At 40.6% G+C, this 26,748-nt stretch overlaps 2 protein-coding genes and 1 long non-coding RNA gene across 7 annotated transcripts in view; 2 read left to right on the top strand and 1 right to left on the bottom strand.

Annotated features, from left to right (window-relative positions):
- Positions 1 to 26,748, bottom strand: part of CTPS2 (CTP synthase 2) — a 67,270-nt gene that overhangs the window by 14,178 nt on the left and 26,344 nt on the right. For all 5 annotated transcript variants that reach the window (XM_083439077.1, XM_083439081.1, XM_083439078.1 and 2 more), the window contains 4 exons: positions 26,094 to 26,188; positions 23,112 to 23,174; positions 22,692 to 22,735; positions 670 to 766 (listed from right to left, as the gene is read on the bottom strand). In XM_083439077.1, coding sequence (XP_083295203.1) covers positions 670 to 766; positions 22,692 to 22,735; positions 23,112 to 23,174; positions 26,094 to 26,188 — 299 coding nt within the window. The remainder of the gene's footprint in view (positions 1 to 669; positions 767 to 22,691; positions 22,736 to 23,111; positions 23,175 to 26,093; positions 26,189 to 26,748) is intronic.
- S100G (S100 calcium binding protein G) lies at positions 2,890 to 8,424 on the top strand. The gene is made up of 3 exons (XM_083439089.1): positions 2,890 to 3,143; positions 4,936 to 5,079; positions 6,024 to 8,424. Exons 2-3 carry the CDS (start codon positions 4,948 to 4,950, stop codon positions 6,123 to 6,125), a joined length of 234 nt encoding a protein of 77 aa, XP_083295215.1. The 5' UTR covers positions 2,890 to 3,143; positions 4,936 to 4,947; the 3' UTR covers positions 6,126 to 8,424.
- Positions 16,787 to 21,427, top strand: LOC310676911. Its single transcript, XR_014510787.1, has 3 exons — positions 16,787 to 16,929; positions 17,320 to 17,467; positions 21,113 to 21,427. It is a non-coding gene; the product is annotated as an uncharacterized lncRNA (long non-coding RNA).

Raw genomic sequence — 26,748 nt, 5'->3', positions numbered from 1 at the left:
CTAGCCTCTATTACTTTGCGGAAGGTTCCTCTTTAATCTGGATAATTGGCGTTAATCAAGAGGCACTCCTGAAGCTTCATATGCAAATGGGCTGCAATCAATCAACTACCGAAAGAACCGGGACTGGTTTTCTGAAGGTATTTGAATTGTTTTCTGAAATTTGAGGATCCCTACTACAGCCGGGAAAGGAAAGGGGGAAGACGAGGTGCTTTGTGCTTTCTTATGGTTTTCTAATGGTCTTTTTTCGCCTGTCCTCCTCTACATAAGGAAGAGACATGTGTAGCTGCTACTCAGCTTGATACTTTGAAAAAGAAGGGGGCTTTTGATTTATGCTTTACAAGGGAAGCACACTTTTCATAAATCTGAACAGGTCAACAAATTTTAGCTGGTCTTATTAAACCATAAAGACTGTGCCGTATATTAAAAAGCAAGTCTTCTGAAGAAAGCGGAATATGACTACTTATTACTTTTTTGGACGATACACATTAGGCCCCTTATTTTTCCATGATCATAACTAAATATTAAGAAAAGGTACTGAATCAAAGCATTATTACACTTAAGGCCCACAAACATTATATCAATATGTATTATTTTCACATACAGATATGGGTTTTTTAATATATATATATATTTGCCAAATATACATTTGCCAAATAACTTAAGACTTACTTAAGATAGAGTCCTTTGTATTAAAGATAGTTTTCCTTTCCCCTAGTCTCATTGTTCCTCCCATGTCTCCAGGATTGTGTTCAGGCATGTCAATGACCTTAACGAAGAAAAATATTTACTTTGGTTTACATTATTTCTATGCTATACAAAGCACTCGGGTCACCACCTTGAATGCCCATAAATCTTCCCATGTTTCTAGTACAGCAACATTGTATACAATAAAAATAGGTTCAACCCACAAATGATACTACCACTGAAACTGAGATGTTGAGGGCCAGGGAAGAGTTTCAACATTAGTTCTGTTCTTTATATTAAGCTACTGACAGTATACTGGGTGTGCTTTACTCTAATGAAGGTGTAGCGCCCAGTGTATTTACTATGTGGATCTTCTGCGTTTTAGAAATCCTTTCCCAGAAAAAAATGGGCCTGACCCAGTTAAACTTAAGCAGAAAAGGGAGAATCAAACTTACAAAAAGAAAAACAAAGGCCTCAACACTGTGTTAGGTGAGTTGACCAAGTGATTTCAAATAATATTTACATTGACTTAACTTTAAATTAACATTTAAGCATTTTGCTAAGACTGAAGCTTAGAATGCAAGAGGCTAAAAGATTTTTGCTCAATTGAGATTTTAGTTCATTATCGTATGGCAATTTTACTCTTCCACTTCCCATGTACACACAAGGGGTATATATGAACTAATGAAATTTCTGTCAAATATGGTTGAGGATCAATGCTACACAAAGAACGCACCATTCACTCTTATGAAAACAATATTAGATGTTTCATAACAGCAAGCAGCTGATACAACACTGAAGACATACAGGTGAAACTCAAAAAATTATAATATCGTGGAAAAGTTCATTTATTTCAGTAATTCAACTTAAAAGGTGAAACTAATATATGAGATAGACTCATGACATGCAAAGCGAGATATGTCAAGCCTTTATTTGTTATAATTGTGATGATCATGGCGTACAGCTGATGAAAATCCTAAATTAACAAGCTCAGAAAATGAGAATATTGTGAAAAGGTGCAGTAGCTATTCAATCCATAACACATGCAATGGGTTCCTGAGCCTTTAAATGGTCTCTCAGTCTGGTTCAGTAGGAAGCACAATCATGGGGAAGACTGCTGACCTGACAGTTGTGCAGAAAGCCATCATTGAGACCCTCCGTAAGGAGGGAAAGCCTCAAAAGGTAATTGCAGAAGAAGCTGGATGTTCTCAAAGTGCTATATTGAAGCACATTAATGGAAAGTTATACAGAAGGGGAAAGTGTGGAAGAAAAAAGTGCACAAGCAGCAGGGATGACCGCAGCCTGGAGAGGATTGTCAGGAACTAAGACCATTCAAATGTGTTGGGGACTTTCACAAGGAGTGGACTGAGGCTGGAGTTAGTGCATCAAGAGCCACTACACATCTCATATATTAGTTTCACCTTTTAAGTTGAATTACTGAACTAAATGAACTTTTCCACGATATTCTAATTTTTCAAGTTTCACCTGTAATCTGATGATAAGAAGAAAAATCTACTTTTTTTTCTTCGCTTCGAAGCTCAAAGCATCTGTAGCAAATATCCTCCCCCCCACCAAATGTATTGCTGTCCTTCAGTGGCCCATCAGCATTACAAGGATAGCTTAAAAACTTTAAAAATATAGACAACTCTAAAACAACGCTAGAAGAAGATAAAACTCACATGAATAAAAACTCGCAACAGCTTAAAAGAGTGAAAAGTTAGCCTAGTGGAAAAAACCCACTTAGCACCAAAATGGTAACAAACCCTTCACTAATGCTAACCTATACAGAAATGATTGGACCACAATATTCTAGATGGGGCTGCCCTGGAAGACGACCCAGAAACTTCAATTTGCCAGATGACTTGAGATTCCATTTAGAACTCCTATCACTATTTTTAAATGAATTGCACTGGATCCCAGTTTATTTCCAGGCCCAATTCACTGTGCTCACACTAAAGCCCTAAACAACTCTGGTCACAAATATCTGAAATATCTACAGGTGTACAAAGGGACTCTCTTGCTAGATCCACTGTCCTCAGAGGTTTGGGAGGTGGACGTGCGGGAAAGGGCATTTTCTGTGTCAAATTCCAGCGCCATCCTGTTAGGCTGCAGTAGATTGAAATGGATTGCTCTGAAGCATGATGGGGGGGGGGGAATCAGCCCCCCCAACCGTCCCGCCCCTCCCGGTCCTGTATTTTGCCAGAACAAAGGTGGCAACCCTAGTCAAAGGGAGTTCTTTCTTGCAGAAATATAATTAGGAATTTTGAAACAAAGACATGGGAAAGAAGTACAAACAAACTTAAACTATTAATTATTATTGTTAATAGCAACAAACAACACAAACATTTCACAATCAGGTTGACACTCCTGCCTCAGATGACTATAAGAATGCCAGTCTCAAACTGCGTCTTTTAAAGCTGCCTTGACAATTTCAGGGGGTTTTAGGTTTGCAGAGCAAGGTAAGTAAGATCTGAATTTCATGTGATAATCTATGCTTGTTTTAAATAATTGCCCTGGAAGCTGTAGTTTACTCAGTCTTGGGCTACTACCCTGCATGACACCGAGTTGTAACTTCTTATCCATTTTAAAACTCATCTGGTCAGTCTGAAAAACAAGCCCCATTTTCAGCCTGCAGCACAAATTAATTTAGAACTGGCACTTGCAACTAGTTCTGAAATCATCTGATATCCATATTTAAATTGCTTTACTATTGGCAGTATAGTATCACTTATTATTTAGAGATGTCATTGCTAACAAAACAGCAAGTGTTGTCATGCTATTCTACTATATAGTATTGCATTGTGGGGAATGCCATATGAAAAGCTGTGTACTTTTTTTCAACCTGTAGCAACCCCCCTATAAAGGGGGGGGTACGTGCGCAATATTCACCCCCCCAAAGGCCCCTTCTGAGGGGCGTGAATTAAAAAACCAAGAAGTATGCCCTAGCACTAATCCTCCACAGAGTTCAGTTGCTTAAATGCAACGGCTCAAATCCTATTATAATCATGCTACAAGAATGTTATTGTTAGAATTAACAATGTGAGACAGTGGCTATGGAAGCACCTTTCTTAAACCGTTCAATAGAATTAGGATTCCACATCCTCACCAACAATGAATAGCCCATCTGTAGCTGATCATTACAATTCCCTTGCTGGATCAGGGAACTGAACTTTGCAAAAGATGAAGTTCCAAGTTAGTATGCCTAAAACACACTTAATTGGAAGTAATTTGAAATGGGCAGGGTGTGCTTCCAAGGAAATGAACCTAGAAATTGTGGAGTGAGTGAGTATCACCAGGTGGGGTTTTTTTGCCTCCACAAAGTGGTAGACAGAAAGCCGGGATATCAAGAAATTCAGTTTTTTCAACTTTTATTTCTTCATGCCATGTACCATTTTATCTGCTGCTCGCCTGTCTTCTGTGTTGATCACCTGCTTCCCAATCTTTCTAATACTGTTCTAGATAAAAACTATGTTCAAAATGTTGCTTGACATCCTACATTCATCCTGAGTATGTAACATGTAAATTCAAATACATTACTCTATTGCTTTTGCTTCATACTGGTGCATCATAAACACTGAAGAACCAGGTATTTTAATGCCAACAGCATTGCAGACGTGTCTGTGGACGGGATATATTGATTGAAAATGTCTAGTAAACCAGATTGGTAGTTGGGTTCCTACTGAGGGTATTTGGTGAGCCAACATGACAGACATGTGGGATTGAAGAATGGAGTGATCATTCTGTGATATTATGTCAGTGGACAAAGCTGTATTGTAACTTTTGAATAAATGTGTAAAAAACCACATATATTTTCTGCTGCAATAAATCTGTTCAGGCAGTCAGTAGGCTGCATACAAATTGCAAACAGAAATGTGGGGGGCCATCAATGGACATGCAATTTGATCAGGATAAGGTAACGGGTTTAAATGAATTTGCCCTGTAGCTGCAATTGTGGAAGACTGAAAAACAGAAGCTGCAACATGTACAGAAAACTGTTGCAGATAACAGTTTTAAACAAAGTTATTTACACTGTTTTTTAAAAAATCCTGATTGACTGTTATGACTGCTTTTGTTATCTTTTGATTTGTAAGTCACTTTGTTTAGTTTTTCATAGAAGAGTGAAATATAAATAATAATCAAGTGATTTGCATATTTCTATCCTCTTTTGTGGTGATTTTTTGTTAGCTTATTCTACTTGTGTGTTCTTTTCTTTATTTCTAATTTGAGCACATTGGAACATTACCTTTTCAGGAGTTCTATAAAATGGCCAAGACATCTACTGAAGAACTGAGAAAGGTTTTTGACAAGTATGCTTCAAAAGGGGGGGATCCTAATCAACTATCCCAATGTGAACTGAAAGAATTAATTGAGAAGGAATTTCCAAATGTACCAAAGGCAAGTTCATAATTGTTTCATTGAGACAGCATAAGAAAGTGTGTGGAAATGTCCAAAAGCAATTACAGAAGTAATATTTGCCAAATATTTAACTGGGGGTGAAGAGAGCAAGACTGCAGAAAGCACAGAATTTAAAAGAATGAAGCCCCAAGCATTTCCATTTTTCCTAATGAGGCATGTGCTCATAGTCCCATAATGTACTGTACATTGTTTTATTTAATGTATATATATTTACTCCACAATGCCTGAGATAGATTGCTGGAGGTTCATTGGCACATAAGTTATACTCAGACTAGACCCACTGAAATTGATAACGTTAGTCATGCTCACTGCTATCAATGGGTCTATTCTGAACAGGACTAACACTGTAAGCAACCCGTCACAGAAACAGAGACACAATAAATGCTGGGCTGAAGTTTAGATGAGCAGCATGTCAGTAGGTGTCCTCCACAGCAGGAGCAAAACTGACCATTACGTTTAAGAAATTTGCTTGTAATTGTAGCACCAGTGCTATAATTATCAGTTTTAGTATCTTATTTATAGTAAAATATTTAACGACTGGCATTCCAGTCCTTAAAGCACTTAGTTCTTACATTGCAAATTATGGGCTGTATCTTAAAAGTTATATTCAGAATAGAGCCACTTGGCTGCTAACTTATGTCCATCGATTTTAGCAGATCTACTCTGAGTATGACTTAGTCTAAGTGTGTGTGTGTAGGATTACAATCTATATAAACCCTCATTGTTAAACAACTGGGGAAGCCAAATATCAAATGGTAACCTAAGAAACTTTAAAAATGAACCACACAGTGACTTGAGTAAGTATAAGCCAGGGACTGCTTCACAGAGACAGCAAATCTCAAAGTAGAGAGAAAATAGCGAAATTATTGTCACTAAGGTGACATCAATTGATTTGACCTTCTTGTTTTGTATTAAAATCACAGGCTTCTACTATTGATGCCGTATTCAAAGAGATGGACAAAAATAATGATGGAGAAGTCAGTTTTGAAGAATTTGAGGCTGTGATGGCCAAACTAATGGGGTGAAGCCAATAGTACGCCCTACAAGAATATGCAAGAGCACTGCAATTTCTAGAAAGAAAGCAAAACAAAATCATAAAGGACGAAACCCTAAAGTAACAGACTGGTTTCTTTCTGAGGCATGAGAACAAGATTATGACAATAAAAACATTTCAATAAATGTGAACTGCTTTATTCTCTAAGCTATCATTACATTATGGGTACAGTCGTCACAGGATATTTCTTTCAGTAAGGTTGTTAAACTGAGTGGTAGCTGTGCAAGAGCAGAACAACTTGAGCTAAAAAGAACAATTTGCTCCACAGGGTGTGGTGGGGGTGATGACAGGAGGAGAAGTGATACAAAAGCCGACACCTCACACATCTCACGTGGGTTGATTACAATCACTTCCTCTACTGTAGTAGAGTGTAATGTGAGAGTAAGTAATACATAAAGTTGAGTTAAAAAGAAGTCTTGTGAAAAGGGCATTCCATTATCTAAGGAAAAGAATAACTTGAAAGATGAGCTTTTGAAGTTTCTGAAACCTGACACATTCCATCCATACATACCCATTCATTTATTAGAATCAATGAAATATTTGGTTCATTGGATAAGGACGACATTGGTTCACTTGAATTCTATCTCATGCTAATTTATAACACGCTACTTATATCTATTTGTCCTGGGGAATGAAAAATTCCCTATTGATATATTCTCCAGCAAATTTAACTCATATCAGTTTTCCCCAATAATTTCCCAGTTAACCATCTGTATACCAATCTAGAAACCTTACTAGGTGCACCCATTGCCTTCTCCCACATTCCTGCTCACTTCCTACAATCCTCTTGCGCAACACCAGCCCCTCCAATGTGCCACTTCTTCCTTTGTGTTCCTGTGCTCATCTTCTTTCTGTACGAATAGATCTCCAGCCAGAGGTAACTGGGCCTGGAGCAGCTCCAACCCACTTTTCTGTTTCAACAATCCCAATTAGGATGTGAGCCGTACTTTGTGATACCCTAAATCTTGGCTCTTTCCAGGCCTATTACGAACAATGCACACACACACACACACACATAATCTGATGTTTTCCACTTCAACACACTCTGGTGACCTACATTTGCTGTTTATGAAACACTAGTTACACGTAACAACTAGTTAATTAATCAAAAGATGCAGCCAGCCACTTCAACAGGACATGAATGAGCATCCTTATGCACTTCCTCACTAGCAGTATTTTTAATCTGCTCTTTAGCCAAAAAGACTATGAGAACAGCTTATATCAGATCAATAAACACAGGTACTCTCGTCCCCTAATCTTATATTCTAAAAGGCACAATTCAAAAGGAAAAAGGGATGAAGAGGAAGCAAATTTCTGATATCTCCCTCTGCTGGAGACTGACAGAAAATCTTCTTTTACAAATGGATCCGAATTAAAGTGACTGCCATTATTGTTATATACTATCACAAAGTTATCTTCAGGGGAGATAACTTTCTACAAGCATTATATTCAAAACTGTTTATACATTTCCCTATTATTTCTGATGTGTTTATGCTTTTATACGTTTCTGCATCATTACCCCAGGGTTTATATAATGCACTTTACCTCAGAGCAAGTATCCATAGGATCTCACATTATGCTTGAGATAGTCCTTAGGTACGATCAACTGGGTATTTGCATATCTGTAACTGAATTATTTTAATGATTGTGTAGATGCAGCAGCAAAACCTCTTAGCATAGCAAAATGATAAAATGTCGTGCATGTGCCAGCCCAAAGATTCATACTGAACTCAAAACTATATACACTATTTTAATTATATATCTTCTTAGAGTTATCTGCAGCACACACCCTTTTTGCCCCTAAGGGTTATTTGGACCTTTTCCATTCTCGGCAGTTAAAGGATGGCAACTTTATCCATCCTTATCAGACTTCAGAGAGCAAGCTTTTGGAAACCACACCCTAAGATGTATTTAATTTTAGGGTGTATTCAACTGACTTCTTTCTTGCCACAAAAACATTTTTTAAACTTTCCTTCCAGTTGCATGTGGATAAGACACATGAACAGCGTAAAGAAATCCCCCCTTTTCTAGCCCATTTGAAAGTGGCTTTTATTCTGACTGTACTGGATACAGTTTTCAGTGAGGAAAAAATTCAATTAAACAGTGCTTCATGCCGCCTGTGAGCGTCTGACACAAGATGGTGTGAATGTCACCGTGACTGTGGAGAAATCATCTGAGCGGCTGTGTGGCGAACAAGCACGTGCACCTTCTTGTACTGGAAATATGCCTCATAGCAGCATAGAAGACAGAATGGAACCTTACAGCACCCTTACAGCTCAAAAGCCATGGAGCTGAGCAACAGTCTCTTAGTACAAATAGCACTGCAGGTAGGAGCAGAACCGCCACAGTACAGTGCCTCTGAGTACCATCTTCCAGAGTAATTCCAGAAGGACTTCATGGTCAACCGTGTCAAAAACCACTGAGAGGTCAAGGAAAAGCTACAGGGAACCAACTCCCACTCCATCTGTCTTCCAATAAAGGCCATCAACCAGGGGGGCCAAGGCTGCTTTAGTGCTAAATCTGGACCTGAAACCATATTGAGCCAGGTCTAGGTAAACTGCTTCCTCAAGGCATACCTGTATCTCTAGAGCATCTTGCCCAAGAAGAAAATATCAGGGACTAGGTGGTAGTTTTCTTAGACCTCTGGGTCCTGGGAGGACTTTTTCAAGCAGGGCTGCACCACTGCCTCTTTCAATGACTCCCTTTCACAATGAGACATTAACCATTCCCTGCACCCATCGAGTCAGTCACTTACTTCTAGACTTTATCAGCCGTGATGAGCAGAGATTGAGAGGGCATGTAGCTCCTCTCACTGCTACAAGTCTCCTGTCCACATCTTCCATCTGCAACAACTGATGTAGAAACCACAAGCTGCAACTTAACAATTTTATCTTCAAAGCACTTGGTAAATCTCTTGCAGCAGGCTACTGAGTGGTCTTTTATTAATGATACAGCACTGGTCTGGACCTGCTGGTTTACCACTCACTCTGCAAGGCATAGAGCACACATTGGTTCTGGCAGCAACTGCTCCATCACACAACAATGAAGAAAATAAAAAAGAAAGCAGACCTTTTTTTAAAAAAACCTGTCACACAAAGATCCTTTTTCAGAAGCTGAAGAGAACAGCGTGGGGCAGACTTGCCAAAAATTTCCCACCCCTTAAGCTAGCATCACCAGTAATGACTTGGGGGAAATGGCCTTGTGGGCATAACTGGACCTTCTTGTGGGCCCAGATTAGGTCCTTCTTGTGAGCCCACAGGCTGGAAGTTTCCCATCCCATGTTGTATAAAGAATGGATGAGGAACCCCTACCCCGGATTTCCCTCACTGGGATATTCGTTTAAAGATTCCCTCACTCCCAGCAAGGGGTCCCACAACCCACTAGAGCCCTCCTTATGGTCCTTGTCACCCTGACTTGGCCGGCCCATTGCATTCTTGTCCTTTGACCTGCTAGAAGCTTATACAATTACATATTCCAAAGGATATATGAATTACCCTATGATGTTTAAAATAAATTGCTACAGACCACAAATTAAGTGTGGACATTCCAGCCAACAGATAATTAGTTGATTAACCACAAACAATTAAGGAAGGGATAGGTGGTTTCCTTCTAAGATCCAAGCATCTGCTGACTCACAGGACACATGTGACAATTACAACACAATCCCAAGTAAGTCTAGTCAAAAGCACACCCCAGTAAGTTCCCTGGGGCTTACCCCAGTTTAGGACTGCCGCCATAGATTAATTGTTCCAGGATTAAAAGAGCACCAATAGAAGCTGCAATATGATGTTAGTCACTGGTGTCTGGAGCCTTTGTTGAATGCAAGGATGCTGTGCACCTCAAAATTTGAACTTTGCTGATTCTTTCCTAATAGGCCATCTGAATCTAGAGATGCAGGCACACCTTCATTGTACATCATGACACATACACGGAATGGAAAGAGTTGGGAGTGGTGCTTAAGAACAGAAACACATAGGCAGGACATGGAGTTATGTTCTACTATATCTGCCAGCGCTCTGGATATCTAAACCAGGTATCTCCTATCATGAGTACAAATCTGATTATCTTAGACTGTTTACTATGGGTGATATCCAATGTGAGTTATATTCAGAATAAATGACTGAAATCAATAATAATAATAATAATAATAATAATTTATTATTTGTACCCCGCCCATCTGGCTGGGTTTCCCCAGCCACTCTGGGCGGCTTCCATAGAAACAAAAAATACAATAAAATATCACAGATTAAAAACTTCCCTGAACAGGGCTGCCTTAAGATGTCTTCTGAATGTCAGGTAGTTATTTATCGCTTTGACATCTGCTGGGAGGGCGTTCCACAGGGAGGGCGCCACTACCGAGAAGGCCCTCTGCCTGGTTCCCTGTAGCTTTACTTCTCGCAATGAGGGAACCGCCAGGAGGCCCTCGGAGCTGGACCTCAGTGTCCGGGCAGAACGATGGGGGTGGAGACGCTCCTTCAGGTATACTGGGCCGAGGCCGTTTAGGGCTTTAAAGGTCAAGACCAACACTTTGAATTGTGCTCGGAAACGTACTGGGAGCCAATGTAGGTCTTTCAAGACCGGTGTTATGTGGTCTCGGCGGCCGCCCCCAGTCACCAGTCTAGCTGCCGCATTCTGGATTAGTTGTAGTTTCCGAGTCACCTTCAAAGGTAGCCCCACGTAGAGCGCATTGCAGTAGTCCAAGCGGGAGATAACCAGAGCATGCACCACTCTGGCGAGACAGTCCGCGGGCAGGTAGGGTCTCAGCCTGCGTATCAGGTGGAGTTGGTAGACAGCTGCCCTGGATACAGAATTGACCTGTGCCTCCATGGACAGCTGTGAGTCCAAAATGACTCCCAGGCTGCGCACCTGGTCCTTCAGGGGCACAGTTACCCTATTCAGGACCAGGGAGTCCTCCACACCAGCCCGCCTCCTGTCCCCCAAAAACAGTACTTCTGTCTTGTCAGGATTCAACTTCAATCCATTAGCCGCCATCCATCCTCCAACCGCCTCCAGGCACTCACACAGGACCTTCACCGCCTTCACTGGTTCTGATTTGAAAGAGAGGTAGAGCTGGGTATCATCTGCATATTGATGGACACCCAGTCCAAACCCCCTGATGATCTCTCCCAGCGGCTTCATATAGATGTTAAAAAGCATGGGGGAGAGGACGGAACCCTGAGGCACCCCACAAGTGAGGGCCCAGGGGTCTGAACACTCATCCCCCACCACCACTTTCTGAACACGGCCCAGGAGGAAGGAGCGGAACCACTGTATAACAGTGCCCCCAGCTCCCAGCCCCTCTAGACGGTCCAGAAGGATGTTATGGTCGATTGTATCAAAGGCCGCTGAGAGATCCAGCAGAACCAGGAAACAACTCTCACCTTTGTCCCTAGCTCGCCGGAGATCATCAACCAGCGCGACCAAGGCAGTTTCAGTCCCATGGTGAGGCCTGAATCCCGATTGGAAGGGATCCAAATGGTCCGCATCCTCCAGGCGTGCCTGGAGTTGTTCAGCAACCACGCGCTCAATCACCTTGCCCAAGAATGGAAGATTTGAGACTGGGCGATAGTTGGCCATACTGGCCGGGTCTAAAGATGGTTTTTTAAGAAGCGGTTTAATGACCGCCTCTTTCAGCGGATCTGGGAATGTTCCCTCACAGAGGGAAGCATTCACCACCCCGCAGAGCCCATCGCCCAGCCCTTCCCGGCTTGCTTTTATTAGCCAGGATGGGCAAGGATCAAGGAGACAGGTGGTTGGTTTCACGCGTCCAAGCAGCCTGTCCACATCCTCGGGGGTAACGGATTGAAATTGATTCCATGCAACTTGACCAGACAGAGCTCTAGCACTCTCCCGCCCCGGCCCTGCTCCCACGGTGGTGTCTAGCTCCTTCCGAATATGAGTGATTTTATCTGCAAAAAACTTTGCAAAATCGTTGCAGGAGATCTTGGGGTCTTTACAAGGCCCCGGTGGTAAAGGTGGTTCCGTTAAATTGCGAACCACCTGAAAGAGTCTCCTGCTACTATTTTCTGCAGATGCAATAGAGGCGGTGAAGAAAGTCTTCTTCGCAGTCGCTATCGCCACTTGGTAGGCTCGACGTTGAGCTCTAACCTGTGTCCGGTCAGATTCGGAGTGAGTTTTCTGCCACCGACGCTCTAACCGTCTCAACGATTGTTTCATCGCCCTCAGCTCCGAAGAAAACCACGGGGCTGGTCGGGCTCCATGCAATCGGAGAGGGCGCTTCGGAGCCAGACAGTTGATAGCCCTGGTTAACTCCGCATTCCAGCGGGCCACCAGGGAATCAGCTGAAAGGCCATCAACATGGGCTAAAGCATCCCCTACCACTCTCTGGAAACCATTTGGATCCATTAAGTGGCGGGGGCGGACCATCCGAATTGGTCCCACCTCCCTGCAGAGGGGAAGGGTCGCGGAGAAGTCCAGTTGCACCAGGAAGTGATCTGACCATGGCACTTCTTTTGTTTCACTTTTACTTAGTGTCAGATCACCCACGTCACTAGAGGTGAACACCAGGTCTAAGGCATGTCCATGACTATGAGTTGGGCCAAACTTATTCAGGGACAGCCCCATGGAGGCCATGCTTTCCACGAAGTCCCGAGCAGCCCCTTGTAAGGTCGTGTCGGCATGGATGTTAAAATCCCCTAGGACAACCAAACTAGGTGTCTCCAGGAGAAAATCCGCCACGACCTGAAGCAGCTCGGACAGGGAATCCTTGGTGCAGCGGGGAGGTCGGTACACCAAAAGGAATCCTGTACTGCCCCTATTGCCCAACTTCCAGAACATGCACTCAGAGAGCTGGATCTTCCCAGTAGGACGCCTGGTGCAAGCTAGTGACTTCCTAAAAATCACTGCAACCCCCCCTCCCCGCCCACATGACCTGGGTTGCTGTGCGTAAGAGAAACCTGGTGGGCAAGCAGCGGCAAGGACAGGCCCATCTGCTTCCTCCAGCCAGGTCTCCGTCACACATGCCAGGTCAAATCCTCCATCCACAATCAAGTCGTGGATGGCAGTGGTTTTATTCATCATTGACCTGGCATTGCACAGCAACACTTTCAGGTCATGTGGGTTTCCCCTGTTGATTCCAGTATCCATCCAGTCAAGGCCAGACCCGGAGGCAGGGATAGTCCTCAGACAACGACTAAACCTGCCTCCTCGGTAATGACATGGTCTGGTCTTAGCGTAACTCCGCCTCCTGCCCATGATCACCGAGATCGGATGTCCCAGTGCTTTCCCCCCTGTGAAACTTGTCCCAACCATTATGTGAGACAATAACCCAAGGACAGATTTCCAGGGGTCTACTCTTAGTGAGACTTAGTATTATACATCTAATATTACTGTGTGCCATATTTAATCTTAAATATTATGTTCATTCCAGAAACCATGGTGTCGTGGTAACCAACTACAGAACTGCAATCATTACAAGATATGGTGCCAATCACATCCACCATTTTCATGCTCATTTATAGAATTCCTATAAGAAATGTTCACTGAAGGCACAGAACTGGAGGGCTCTGAGGTCAGATATTTCATGAAAAGTAGGTGAAAGCTTCCGTGCTATATTCTGGCACTGGCTCAATTAAACTCTGTCCTATAGAATAAACCAGTAAATTTTATTCTTTAAAAAAAAATTAAAAGAAAAAAACTAGAACTAAATGCCACCTTTATTCACTGCCATTCCCAATTACCTGAACAAAACAAACCCAGATTTTACAAGGCCAAATACCACAACACACTCAGATATGTTGTCTAAGAATGGTGTATTGGAGACTGATTGTTAATTTTAAAAATCTGTTCCTTTTTCTAATGGGATACTTACTAAATGGGATATTTATCACCAAGCAATTCAGTCCTAAAGTGCTGTCGTAAGCCAGGATAGGCAAGAATGTAGTTGACCACACTTTCCCAAGAATTATGTCCACATCCTCAACTTGCACAAACCAAAAGGTATCCACCAAATTTGGAGAAGAAAGAGCTGCAGCTACATCTGAGACAGGATCTCCAATCTGGATCCCTAAAACAATCCACAGCATCCCTTCCATACATTATTGAATCACCTTTACGATTAGGAAACGGACACCATTACGAATCATGTACATGTGATTTCATCCCCACCCCCCACCAATACATAAACTGCCAAAAATGCAAAATAAAGTCCTGTTTTTCCCAGTTTAATGTATACTGTAGGTAGATTTTATAGTTGATAACAGCAAGAAATGACATTTTGTAGTGAAACAGTATGAATGTTGGACCCGTCTGAGTTTGGCAGAGCAGGATGGAACTTAGGAACTAGCTTTTATATAGCGATTGCTTCTCTTGGCATGCCTTCATCCAAACATGCAATACTTCTGCCTGTTTGCTTTAGAAGCCCCACTTCCTGAGTCTCCTGCAGCGGTTGCCTTTCCTTTAACCCTGTCAAACAACATCATGTCTCTCAGCATCATACTACCTTTGAATAAATTCGTTAGCAAAGATTTGTTCTGTTGTAAATACATTTATCAATACAACAGATGGGGGTACAGAAATGCACAAGATGAATAACAGTTTATAACTGAAGATTAATAAGTTTTCTTAGATCTTATTATCAGAAATGAAATGATGGAAAGGACCATATTCCTTCTAGGCCAGCAATAACTTCAGAATTAAATATCCTAGCGCCCTAGGCCAATCATTAAGCTGCCTAGATTCAATGTACACACCCAGTTTATATAGCATACGCCCTATGAGAAATGTGGGGGTGTTTAGATGGAGAGGAGATAAGCAGGGAGTAAATGGCAGCAGGCATCATCATGGTAACAAATCAGTGCTATGCAGCCAACAATACAACAGTAGCAGTGTTCTTCATTGTCACAACAAACAGGTGTGTCGTTCTGAAGATTTAAAACATCATCACTAATAAGGTGCAGTTAATGCAGTAACCTGAAGCAGACCAGCAGTGGCACCCACCCCACTCCCTCACAAATACTTACTTGACTCTCTTAACAGATCTCTGTGACCGTTCCTTCCCTCATCCCCATGCCTGATCTTCCTTTTCAGACATCATGATATATCGGAATGTTGTGATGTTTAGCTGCTGATATATCACAATGTTGAAAACCAGGTATTGCTCAGCCCTAGTCTGTTTTTTAATATACCTAAAATCCTTTGCTTCTTAGGGGCTACCCCATATTTTGTTCAAAAAATTGCTCTGCAGAGGTAACTACCATGGAGCTATAAAATTTTTCAAAAGTAGGGGGTCTGTGGCTTGGCCTTTGAAATATAGGGGGTCCTCAGTAAATAGCTAATTGGGAACCAGTGATATAGAGAATTCATTAAAAGTATCAGCTTAGTTTGTCCTGAATTCAGATTTGAAATTTGATATACTACTACCGGCCAATGAAGTCAGTATACTTTGCTTAAAATATTATTTTACAAACTACAGGTAGCTGCCACCTACCTGTATTACCTATCTCTTCTGAAAACCATTTGTCTATATTAGTTTCTAACATCCTGCTAAAATGCCAAAACTACATGGAATTGTGGTAAAATCAGGACGACTTAATAGTCATTTTATAACTCATTCTCTTTCTTTCTTTCTTTCTCTCTCTCTCTCTCTCTCTCTCTATCTCTCTCTCTCTCTGCTTGAAACTCTTGTTCCCTCAGTAAATCTGTTTGAAAACTAAATATAGGCAGAGCAGCGGAAGAAAAAAACCCTTCTTCTAGGTTACTTAATTTCTTTGGAAGGATAGATGTTTTCAAGGGCTACAGGTGTGCTATCTAGTATGAAGCTATGCTAAGTGCATTGCTATGTCAGGGACTGACGGGGCTCTGAAGAGTGTGTGGCGGAGGCAGGGGACCGAGGGAGTGACCCCGGAGAGGGGACCAGTAACTTATGGGGTTTGACGCCACCCGCAAGTAGGAGCCAGGGCATGGGGAGGAGGGAGAGTCGGAGGTGAAGGAAGGTGTGCAGGATGTGGCAGAAGAAGAGGCTGTTCAAGTGACAGATGGGTCGGGAGACTGCCCACCTTCCCCCAACCCACTGTCTCTGAGAACCAGGAGGTGCTTGAAGCAAGAAGAGAGGCAATGAGTTCCATGCAGAAGACGTCTCAGGTTGTCGGTGTACAACCCACCAGGTGAGGGAATATAAGCCAGCAGAGGGGCAGGGTCTCACTGTTGCTGCAACTGCACTGCAAGGAGCATATCTGTGGGGGGAGAGTTGCTTGGTGGCTAGAGGCATGTTTGTGCATATGCGCTGCGGGAGTTGCTGTAAGTGCTTCTTTTATCGATATAGACTTAACTATCAGACATGGGCCTTCCAGTGCTGGCATGGGCCAGGGCATGCTGTGGCATTTCCTACTTACACCACACAGATGTATCACAAGTATGAATGAGGGGAATCAGGAAAAACTTGTAATACTGCAATGTGCTTGGTTACAAAGATCCTATATAGACCTGACAAAAGCGTGGGCTGCTGTTAAAAATATAACAAAGTTCTAGCAATATCCAGCTATTTCCTTATCCCAAAAACACATCTGAAAAGGAAAAAAGCAAAGCTTTTAAGATACACCGGCAGGGTGCATCCAATTACCATATTTTGTTCTTTAAAAAAATAAACTTGAATGCTAAAAGTATGTTACACTGCTAACATCTGTCAGCAAAGACAAATTTCATAATCAGGGCGGAGTGAGAGGCATAACAGGGTGGAGCGGGAGAGACATAAAAGGATGCCTCAGCCCTGAGCTTCTCACATTGCGTTTGCAGAGCCTCTGCTTTTGGAGTATTGGGTAATTATGATTTATTTATTTTATGTCTTTTTGGATGTCTTCTATGAATGTCCTCAATTCTACTACTTTCAGAATGCAGTGCACCACAGTGTATAAAGAAAAATGTGTTTTTTATCTTTCCAGGAAAAATATATTTCAGGAAAACATGATAAAGTTTTTCCACAGGAGAAAATACCGCAGCTTCTTACATGTCAGAAGTTTCACATATGATGTCAGTTAGCTTGCAATTAATGTTGTATGAGCAGAATTAGCAACTTAAGAGAAAATGGCTTCATTGTAATTGCTATATAAAACTACATTTTCCACATACCTATGTAGATGTCGTATTAAATCAATGTATTTCCCCTCTATAAACTTCAAAATAGGTTAACTTTGTTTGCTCTTTTACAGCTTTCGAATATACACAAATATGGCAGAATTTAATAGTGACCAACTCTTAAGTCTCTTCACTCAGTATGCTATGAAAGAAGGTAGCAAGCATCTGCTTTCCATGGACGGACTTAAAAGTTTGATTCAGAGCCACTTCTCAAATGTTTTGGTAAGTCTTCCAAATTGCACTGCCAATTACACTAGATAACATTAATATTTACTGAAGCCTGCATCTAATTTGTGGTATTTTCCAAACAAATCCAATTCACTAAAGGACAAACAAGGGACATAGTCCAACGAAGCTCTGAAGAGTTTAAAACATGACTGGACAGCAAGGGAGGGATGGGGAGGCACAGCAATGTGGGAATAATTTAGTAAGATAGACAACAGCTTCCATTCATTGTAATAATTTATGTAGCTTCATATCCAAGTCTGAATGAAATTAATATAGGCTTTACTTTGGTGAACTGCTTCTATAATGATTATTTGTAGCTGTTAGGCAACCTAAGAAAAGCAGGATAATCTGATCCTAAGAAAAGCATGTTTTACAAAAGGTAACAAGGCAAAAAGAAATCTAGTACACTGATGCTTGAATGTTTGTCTTTACATGCTGAAAATATTGTTCAGAAAAACATTTGCAATGTTTAGATTGTTTTTGTTGATCGCACTTGAAAAGTTTTAATTTAGATGAAATCATGTTTTCAAACATTGAAATCTCTCCATCAAAATGTTTTTCAAACATTTTAATTAACATTTTAAGGGTTTCTTTAGACAAATATATGGGTTTGATTATACAAAACACTGGGCAATCTATGAACGTGTTATGGTGAAATTTTAGTTACTGCTAGAATCTTAAGTAGCTAGAGACAAGGAAGTTGATTATAATATCAAATTTTGAAAACAAAATTATTATTTTAGCTGAAGTTAGTTGTTGGTTTTTGAGGCGAGAGTCCTCTCTAAATTACTTACATAAAGAGCGTCACTGGGTTACAGAATAGGTGGGGAAATTATAAATTGAGAACCACAGTGGAAAGATATCAAAGTCAGGACTTCGAACAACAGAAGGGTGCTCTAAGAATTACCTAGTGAACTTGCTGAATATGCCAACAATATAAAGCCCTCAAAATTTTCTTTCTCTTTTAATATGGTAGCATCCAGTTTTTAATATGGTAGCCTCCAGCAGGAAGATTTAAAAAACAACAACAACCAGACCCCAAAGTGTTCAATGGATATAAACAAGACTCTGTCAGAACAGGCCCAAACAAGAATGGGTTAATACCTGTGTACAGAGTAAATGTTAGCAAATTTGCTTAAGTTCTGTTTAAAATCATAATAAGTATTCCAGTGCTTTCTGAAACAAAGAGTCTAGTCCAGGCTTCCTCAAGCTCAGCCCTCCAGATGTTTCTGGCCTACAAGTCCCATGATCCCTAGCTAACAGGACCAGTGGTCAGGGATGATGGGAATTGTAGTCTCAAAACATCTGGAGGGCCGAGTTTGAGGAAGCCTGGTCTAGTCTATCCATTTCTGTGCAAAATGAAATCTAGAGAAAACTATGCACAATTAATAGGTACTTTAAAAAATATATGCTCCTTGCTAAAATGTAAGTGTTTCATTTAGGTATTTAGTGAAAGCTAATATTGGAGATAAATTTTACATAAAAGTAATTTTTATAATAGTTTTGGAACAAAATTATTGTTTTGTGGTCATAAGTGAGATGAGTTTAGCAAGGACAGTGGGAATATACATTAAGGGAAAATTGCAGCTGAAAAATGTAACTCACCAGAGCTGTTAGGATCAGTACAATCTAGTGGCTAGAGTGTTTGTTTTGAACAATGAAGAAATACATGTTCAGATACCCATTTAGGTGGGCAATCACTGTCTTTCAGCTTAATGTGAGTCATAGAAGTATTAAAAGAAATAATAATACCCAGTAGATAAGAATGCCACAAAAAGAATATGCACCACAGGTCACATTCACAAACAGCATTTGCTAGCACAAAAGCTAAAATACTAAGAGATAAATGCACTCTCTCAAACAAGCACATAGCGTGCTAATAAAACAAAGTATGAGGAAAAGGGTGCAGCTGCACTTTTTAAAAAGCAGTGTGAAAGTAAATGCTTAAAATGCTCTGCAAAAGTAGACTGAACTATCTGCAAATGTATCTTATTTTTGTTAGCGTGCCTGGTACAGCTACTGAGAGTAGTGCAATCTTTGTGCCCCATGTAGAGTGTTGAGCAGAAGTCCTAACCCTCTTTCACAAGGTGCACAGCAGCATGGTCATGCCATTCATTCAATGCAAAGTTCCTTCACACCTCCCAGCAACAGCCAAGAGATTGTTCTTCGTCCACAGATCTAATCTTGCTTTTCCCACAAGCAGCAGCCTGGGATTAAAAATAGTTGCCGAATGTTCTTGGGAAGCACTTGTTCAGTGAATGGCAGTGCTGTGATCCTGGTTGTGGCCTGGAACAAAAGCGGCCGGGCACAGAGACACCATGTCTGGTTTCTATAATAATAACAAAATCCCAGCCACAGGCTAATGGAGGCCTACTAATATGGGTCTCATGTCAATCTTATGTCATCAGATTTTAACATTTGCCTTGCCATCTCCCTAAATTAAAGGCAGGTTTGGGCAGGACCAAAGCATACTTTGGCTGTGACGCTAAAGGCACAGCGAGTTAGGTTTGCTTTCCTGGCCTATTATACCTTTCTGTAGACTGTCTGTTCAGTACAAGAGGACTGCTAGAGGGAGAGTATGCAATGGCCACGGAGGCTGAGCCACTAAGTGTCAAGAGCAGAGCAGATTTTGCACCGTAACAAAAGCTCAGTGGTTTAGCTTTCTAGCTTAACTGGTCCAAGTACAGTGCTTTGGTTTTTTTCCACAGATGTGAATGGTACTCAGTTAATTCACTGAGAGCCCTTGTGAACTAAGCCAGATTCTATCTGCCCCACTTCTTAACGTCCCTTTACTCAAGCTACATATCTTGGTGTGATGCTAGAGTCAATTATTATTGTTTTCGTTGGTATTTTAAGTTGTTACCCACCCTTCAACGCTAAGGTCACGGGGCGAGTCACAACTATTTGAAAAACAACTTTGGAAAGTTAAAAAACTTATAATTATAATTAATGGCTTTTGCATATATTGGTTAGCGGAGTATTTCAATGTTTGTTTTATAAACTTCTGTTTCAGTATTTAAATTATGATTTAGGTATCTGTTTTGATATATTTTCATTTTATATTTCTATTATGCTTTGGGAAAATATTTATAAATATAAAAAATTGTATTTATATATTTTTATTTTGAAAGGCAGTGTTTGAAACCAATAAAAGCCTGTTATGTTGGATGTGAAGGGGAATTACAGTTCTTTTCTAATCCACTCTCCCAGTTCTCCATCACCCATCAATGAGGCCATTCACTCAGGCCAAGTAAGGGACAGGGCAGGTCTACTTTTTTATACCTGCTCCCACATCCTGTTTTCCCAAACCAAATGTAGCCTCTAACTCCTGAGAGAAAGGCAAGGAATATTGTCTCCGTTTCTAACTTGGAAGAGGAACACAGAACAGGGCTGATGGGGGAAAAAACAGTGTTCCAGAATTGTTCATAGGTGTACCCAACATATACCCTGATAAAATTGTACACCGCCTATAAGGAAATGAAAAGGCTGGCTCAAAATTATTGTGTATAGATAACCATGTTTCAAGGAAAGAATTTAGCTTAAATATGTTCTGTAACTCACTATTCTGAAAGTTATCGTATATAAAACTATTTTGCTTTCTTTTCCACTCCCTTACCACCACCCAAATAAAACTTACAGGGTTCAATGTCTCTCAACGATATATCCAAATACGCGGACTTGGATAAAGATGGAAAAATCAACTTTAATGACTTCAAGGCACTGATGAGCAAGTTAGGCAGTTTGGCAGGATTGTCTAATTTGGCTGGAATAACCGGTTTGCTCTCCTAAGGCATCCAATGAAGAGACAACAGACAGAAAGTACTTCCAAGATCCCCAAACCAACCTATTATGGACATTTACAATTATATTTGTACAAAGAATCTCTCTAAAACTAAATTTAATCATTGTGGAACGATGGATGTCATTGAATAAAAATCTACTTTATTTACTTTATTTGCTTTGAAACCATGCATGTATGATGACTGGTAAAACCATGCACCATCTTGACCAGTAGATTTAAAGGGTTTACACAAAGCATATGCAACTGGACGAAGTCTATGGTTAATACTTCTTTTTATATATATCTAGTCCTGTTCCTAAAAACTTGGCCCTTTTCACTGTTGCATTACACTGAGTTGACATTTTATATGAGCTTTCTCTGCTATGGCTCTTAGGATCACTGCCCCACCAGCTCAGTCTGCCCTCAGCCACCCACCTGTCATTTTGCTTACAACCAGTCTAGGACTGGGTCTGTTGGTCGCTCGTTCTGGCTCCACCAGCTGTTGGTCTCTCTGCCTTGCATCCTATGGAATGCACCAATGGGCACCAACCACCACCAAATAATCCTAATCTTACTAGCCAGCTGTTTACAACTCTCCACTGTAAAATTCTCTGTTATTCATAACTTCTGGTTCTTGTTTTTTAGCTGGCTTTTGAACCCTAAAAATAGGAGTACATCTCCGAATGCAAAGGCTTTTTAGAGCTGGGGAGCTTGGCAAAAGCTATCTGAAAAGTCCAACCAGAGACATATTCTTTAATATGGGCTCTATTATCCTATACAGAACACTAGTCAGCTCTTGATCAATGCATGATAATGGTTAGGGTGTTTTTGACATTAAAGTAATTCCAGAATTATTCTGACCACCTGCAACTGCTAAAATTAGTACTGTTATTACTTCTTCATTTACTAATCCTCAAGATAATGATCTTTTTAAACAGATTTATCCAAAACCCATCAGCAATTTGCAAATGATTCACTTATTTGCTCTATGACCTCTCTTATGCAACCTCTTTACAGTTTGATCAATTGCAATGGTGATATCCCATTAAATTTGTCTAATGGAAAGTCTCATTAACTGAGACCAGAGATCATCAGGGCAAAATGCCAAAAATGTTTTCTCTGTTGGAGCTGAGCACCAGAACATACAAAATGGAATATTAACAAATGTGCAATTATTTCTTTGGATATGAAAAAGGTATGGGGAACATGTGACCCACTGAAATACAACTTCCAAAATCCCTCATCATTTGGGCAGGTTGGTGCTGCTTGGAAGAGATGGAAGTCTAGTAATGTTTAGCAATATTTAGAGCGCCACAGATTTCCCACCCCCTGCTATAGAGGAACAAACTCTCAGCCTCTCTTAATGTCACTATGACTGACACAATTGTTAAGTAGCCAGCACAAAAGATCTATCATAAGGGGAAATTCAATACTTACAACAGGATTCTTTGTGTTTGGGTTAAATTCTGTAGAATTTGCATCTGCAGAAAAAGAGCAACTACATTTTAAAATGTTAAAGATGGTGAAACTAAATACAGCACCTTTGTCATTTTGAAGGAGAGGTTTTTGGCACACATATCAGCAAAACGTTTGGGGGGATCATATGAATTTTAACATCCACAGAGAGACATATGTTCAAAATTACAGCACTTCACTTGTCCTTGTTTCAGGAAATAAAGATAAGCTAAAGGCCAATATAAGGAGTACATCCACAGCAGAAGAATGAAGATGAGGGTCAGGAAATAACAATTTTTTGTCCACCAGTCAAATTGGCATGGCAGAGAGATCTAGCCCACTGGCTAGCAAATGTCACCCATCCCTGCTTTACATGAACAATTTTCATAGAAGGTAACACACCTTGCCAGTTTAGACAGTTTCTTGCAAACTCCACTACTGCCAGCTGCATCCCCAAGCAAACCCCTAGAAGAAACAGGAAAGAATGAATGAGCACAAAAACTCACACTTTTTATATTCTAGGCCATGACCCAGTTCATATTTATCAGCTTTTGAGAACTCAATTATGGGAAAGTGGGATTTAATATAAAAATGAAATCAAATGTGTTTGCCAAAAGATTTTTCCATTAACTGCTGCAACAAATCACTTCTCACTAACCACTATTTAAATTCAGAGTAGTTTGGGGTGGAGGGAACAATTCTTCCTGGCAATGCCAGAACCCTGTAAGTTTGGTTTTCTAGTACAGCCTTGGCAGCTCACCCTCAACTTGCCAGCACAAAACAATCACAGGATTGGCAAAATAGGCAAATGCAGTCTGCCCAGATTAATCAATGAAAACCTTACCGGAAGTGCCTGCTATAGGTAAGTACCTATATGTTCATTAGTGGTGCAAATATTGCCTCAAGCTACAACCCCAGACTTTGACATAAGATTCCGTTTTTCTCTCCTATCTCTCGGACCATATTCTCATTTTCCCTTTGGCTCCTGCTTGATCCAGAACCACCAACATCCTCTACCTCTTCCCCCTTCTCCCTACTTCTTCCCCTATTAAGTAATACATTGCTCTCTTCATTCTTCTCTTCCCCCGCTTCCTCAAATATTATGATAATGCTCTCTGCCTTTCCCTCATATGCCCCATTTGCTTCTAACACTTCACCCATTATTCCATCTCCTTTCAAGTACAAACCAGATGTGATGTTAATAATGTGATTGGCCATTGCATGCTTGCTTTTTCTTAGCTAAATGGCAGCTATGGGGCATGCAGATTGGGACCATGGCCTGGAGGAAGGGACTGTTAACCCTTTGTACCCCTCTCCCTTCCCATAGTCCCAATCTGGACCTCCTCACTTCACAACTGCTATTTAGGAAAAGAAAAAAAACATGCACAGGCCAAACACTGATGTTCCATACATTTCTTCCCTCTATTTACTTGGCCTGCTGACATCCTATATTCCTTTCTCTCATTTCCCCTATACCAGGCTTCCTCAACCTTGGCCCTCCAGATGTTTTTGGCCTACAACTCCCATGATCCCTAGCTAGCAGGACCAGTGGTCAGGGATAATGGGAAACATCTCAAAACATCTGGAGGGCCAAGGTTGAGGAAGACTGCCCTATACCTTGCTGATTATTTGTCTCTATTCACTGCCTGGAGCTCAGATTCAGGAATATTAAAATCCAGGGTCCATATCTGACCAACTACCATGGATATTCAGAAAATGCAACCACATGAGCAGTTTCTACAATATATGTATTTGTATATCATTTAAATCAAACCTTAGAAACTCTCAGGTACTGATTCCATAGAAGTTCTTACATGTTATAAAACAGCAACAAATTGTTTCCAAACACAATCCAAACCAATTTCTTTCCCACTCACTCAACATTGTAGCAACATATTATAATAAAAACAAACCTCAGTTTCAAATGTGAAAACTGAAATGCTTTCCAGTATGCAAAACTAATGATGCATTTTTTCACAAGAGACCAATTAAATTTTTATATTCCTGAAATGTTTAGCCCAATTTACAGACTTCCTAAACTGTGTGAGCATCTTTTTCAGGCACTAATGACCACAGTGGACATTTTTGACCTTATAAAAATTCAGAATTATCTTTGCAACTATTGGGCTAAGCATTTGATTTGGATTTAATTTGAAAGATTAGGTTTTTCACTGTTTAATACAATCCCAACAGGATTCATTATGCCTACTAGATCAAAACCGACCAGTCCTAATTTACTTCTGCTAAAGCGATTTAAATGGGACCAAACTTATAACTGTATACTCCAATGAAATGAATATATGGACCTATCTAAGAACTAGAAAACTTTTTTAGTTTCTCTTTTTTGCTTTTTTCAGCAAAGTTTAGTTTTACTTTAAACACTGAGGCCAAATCAGAACAAACAATAGGTCATACACAATCACATAGCCTCAATGTTATAAAAGGTTGAATAAATGAAACCATGACAGACTTGGATTGGGGCCATGAAAATGGAAAGGGAAATTTAACCCTCCTCCCATGCACTGTTTGTTTTCCTGATCTAAACTGTCCTCCAGTATGGTTTCATCTTCTCTAGTTTAACCTTACAGCTAGAACTCTATGCACACTTATGAGGGTGTAAGTCTTCTTGAACTCAGTACAATATACTTCTGAGTAAACATGCTGCATGTCAAAAACATTCAGTAAGAAATGGAAGTGTACTGCAGGAATAGTCAGAAGTAGTGTTAGAAACTGAGATATGAAAGCTAGGAGCTAAATGGCACCTTAATCCTAGGTTATGAGCGCAACAATGGAATGTCTAGACATGCTTTTTTATAAGAAGAATACAAAGCTGAAAATGAATGAACTGCAGTTAAGATATTATGTTCATTTTTCACATGGCCTGGTCCTTCCCCTGCCCACCCCCCTAATATTCTTAAGAGGGTCTCTTCTCCAGTTTTCATAGAGTAGCTGGAAGTGGGGAGGCAGAAAAGGGCCCTCCTTTCCTTCCACTCTGCAGTTTTAATCTGAAATCTTAGGTGCAGTACTGCACCCAGAGATCAGAAACTGCTGCCGCTAATGAAATTCCCTGTCACAAAATGTGCCTAGAACACTGGGCAGAAGGTAGGGCGAGTTGATTTCCAGTAGGTCCCTAGTGCTGCTGTGACTTTTGCAAAAAATTAAAATGCTGAACTAGGTGAGCCTTGATCTCAATTAGTAGGGCACTTCGCTAAGAAGTGCATATTCAGGCCAACTGATCACAGATTAGTCATGCCTTAATTAATAATAGTCTCTGAGTGGACACTTATGTTTTGTAAATCAAAAACACATCGGTTAAGCAGATGGATTCTAGTTTATAAATATGAGACTGCGCAGGTTGGCCCACTCCTGATGTTGAAGTCTTACCAAGAAAAGGCTTTTTCTTTTTTCTTGCCCATGAAATGGCTTGAAGTTTTCCCTCTGTTCCCCTATGTCCAAAACCTCCAGGAACTAATATACAACTGGAATAAAATACAAAATGCAAACACAGCAGCAGATGAGAAGATAGAATGGCGAGTTAGTTTAACATGTTTCTTTGGGGGGGGGGGGTGACATGTATGTACAGGAACAGCAGCAAGACCTCACTGTGCACAAAAGCTTTCAGCTTGTTCAGATTTCTGATCCAAGAATAATACGGCTATGATACAACTAAATTCACATCATGAAAACTGGACAGTACAAATACATCATAATCACCATAAAGCATCAGTTCTGCTTCAAATACTATAAATCTCTATTAACATTCACCAAATTATTCACCAATTCTGGAGTAATTTCAAGTCACAAATTACAGACCAAAATGCCGAAGTGTACAGTGTGCACACATTATGAATCCTAGCCGGTGCTTTGAATTGTAAACCTGAAATAGTGGAAGCATTCAGAAAGGCTCCCACTATATTTCAATGAAAATATACACTTTAAAATACATTTGTTTTATTTTAATTTATGACATTTGACAAATTTGTGCAAAACAAACTAGACTAGGCATATATTAAAACACAAGGCCTTTGCAATCAGTTTA

This window comes from Podarcis tiliguerta (assembly GCF_965153285.1).
Source record: "Podarcis tiliguerta genome assembly, chromosome: 4".
NCBI lineage: Eukaryota > Metazoa > Chordata > Lepidosauria > Squamata > Lacertidae > Podarcis > Podarcis tiliguerta.
Note: the sequence above shows the minus strand (reverse complement) of the source record. Positions and strands in the feature narration are given on the sequence as shown.

What these genes read in the sequence shown, in the direction of transcription:
- S100G (XM_083439089.1), top strand. Translation starts at nt 4,948, where the DNA reads ATGGCCAAGACATCTACTGAAGAACTGAGAAAGGTTTTTGACAAGTAT. An exon ending in AATTTCCAAATGTACCAAAG is followed by an intron (nt 5,080 to 6,023) that starts GCAAGTTCATAA and finishes TTAAAATCACAG; the next exon opens with GCTTCTACTATTGATGCCGT.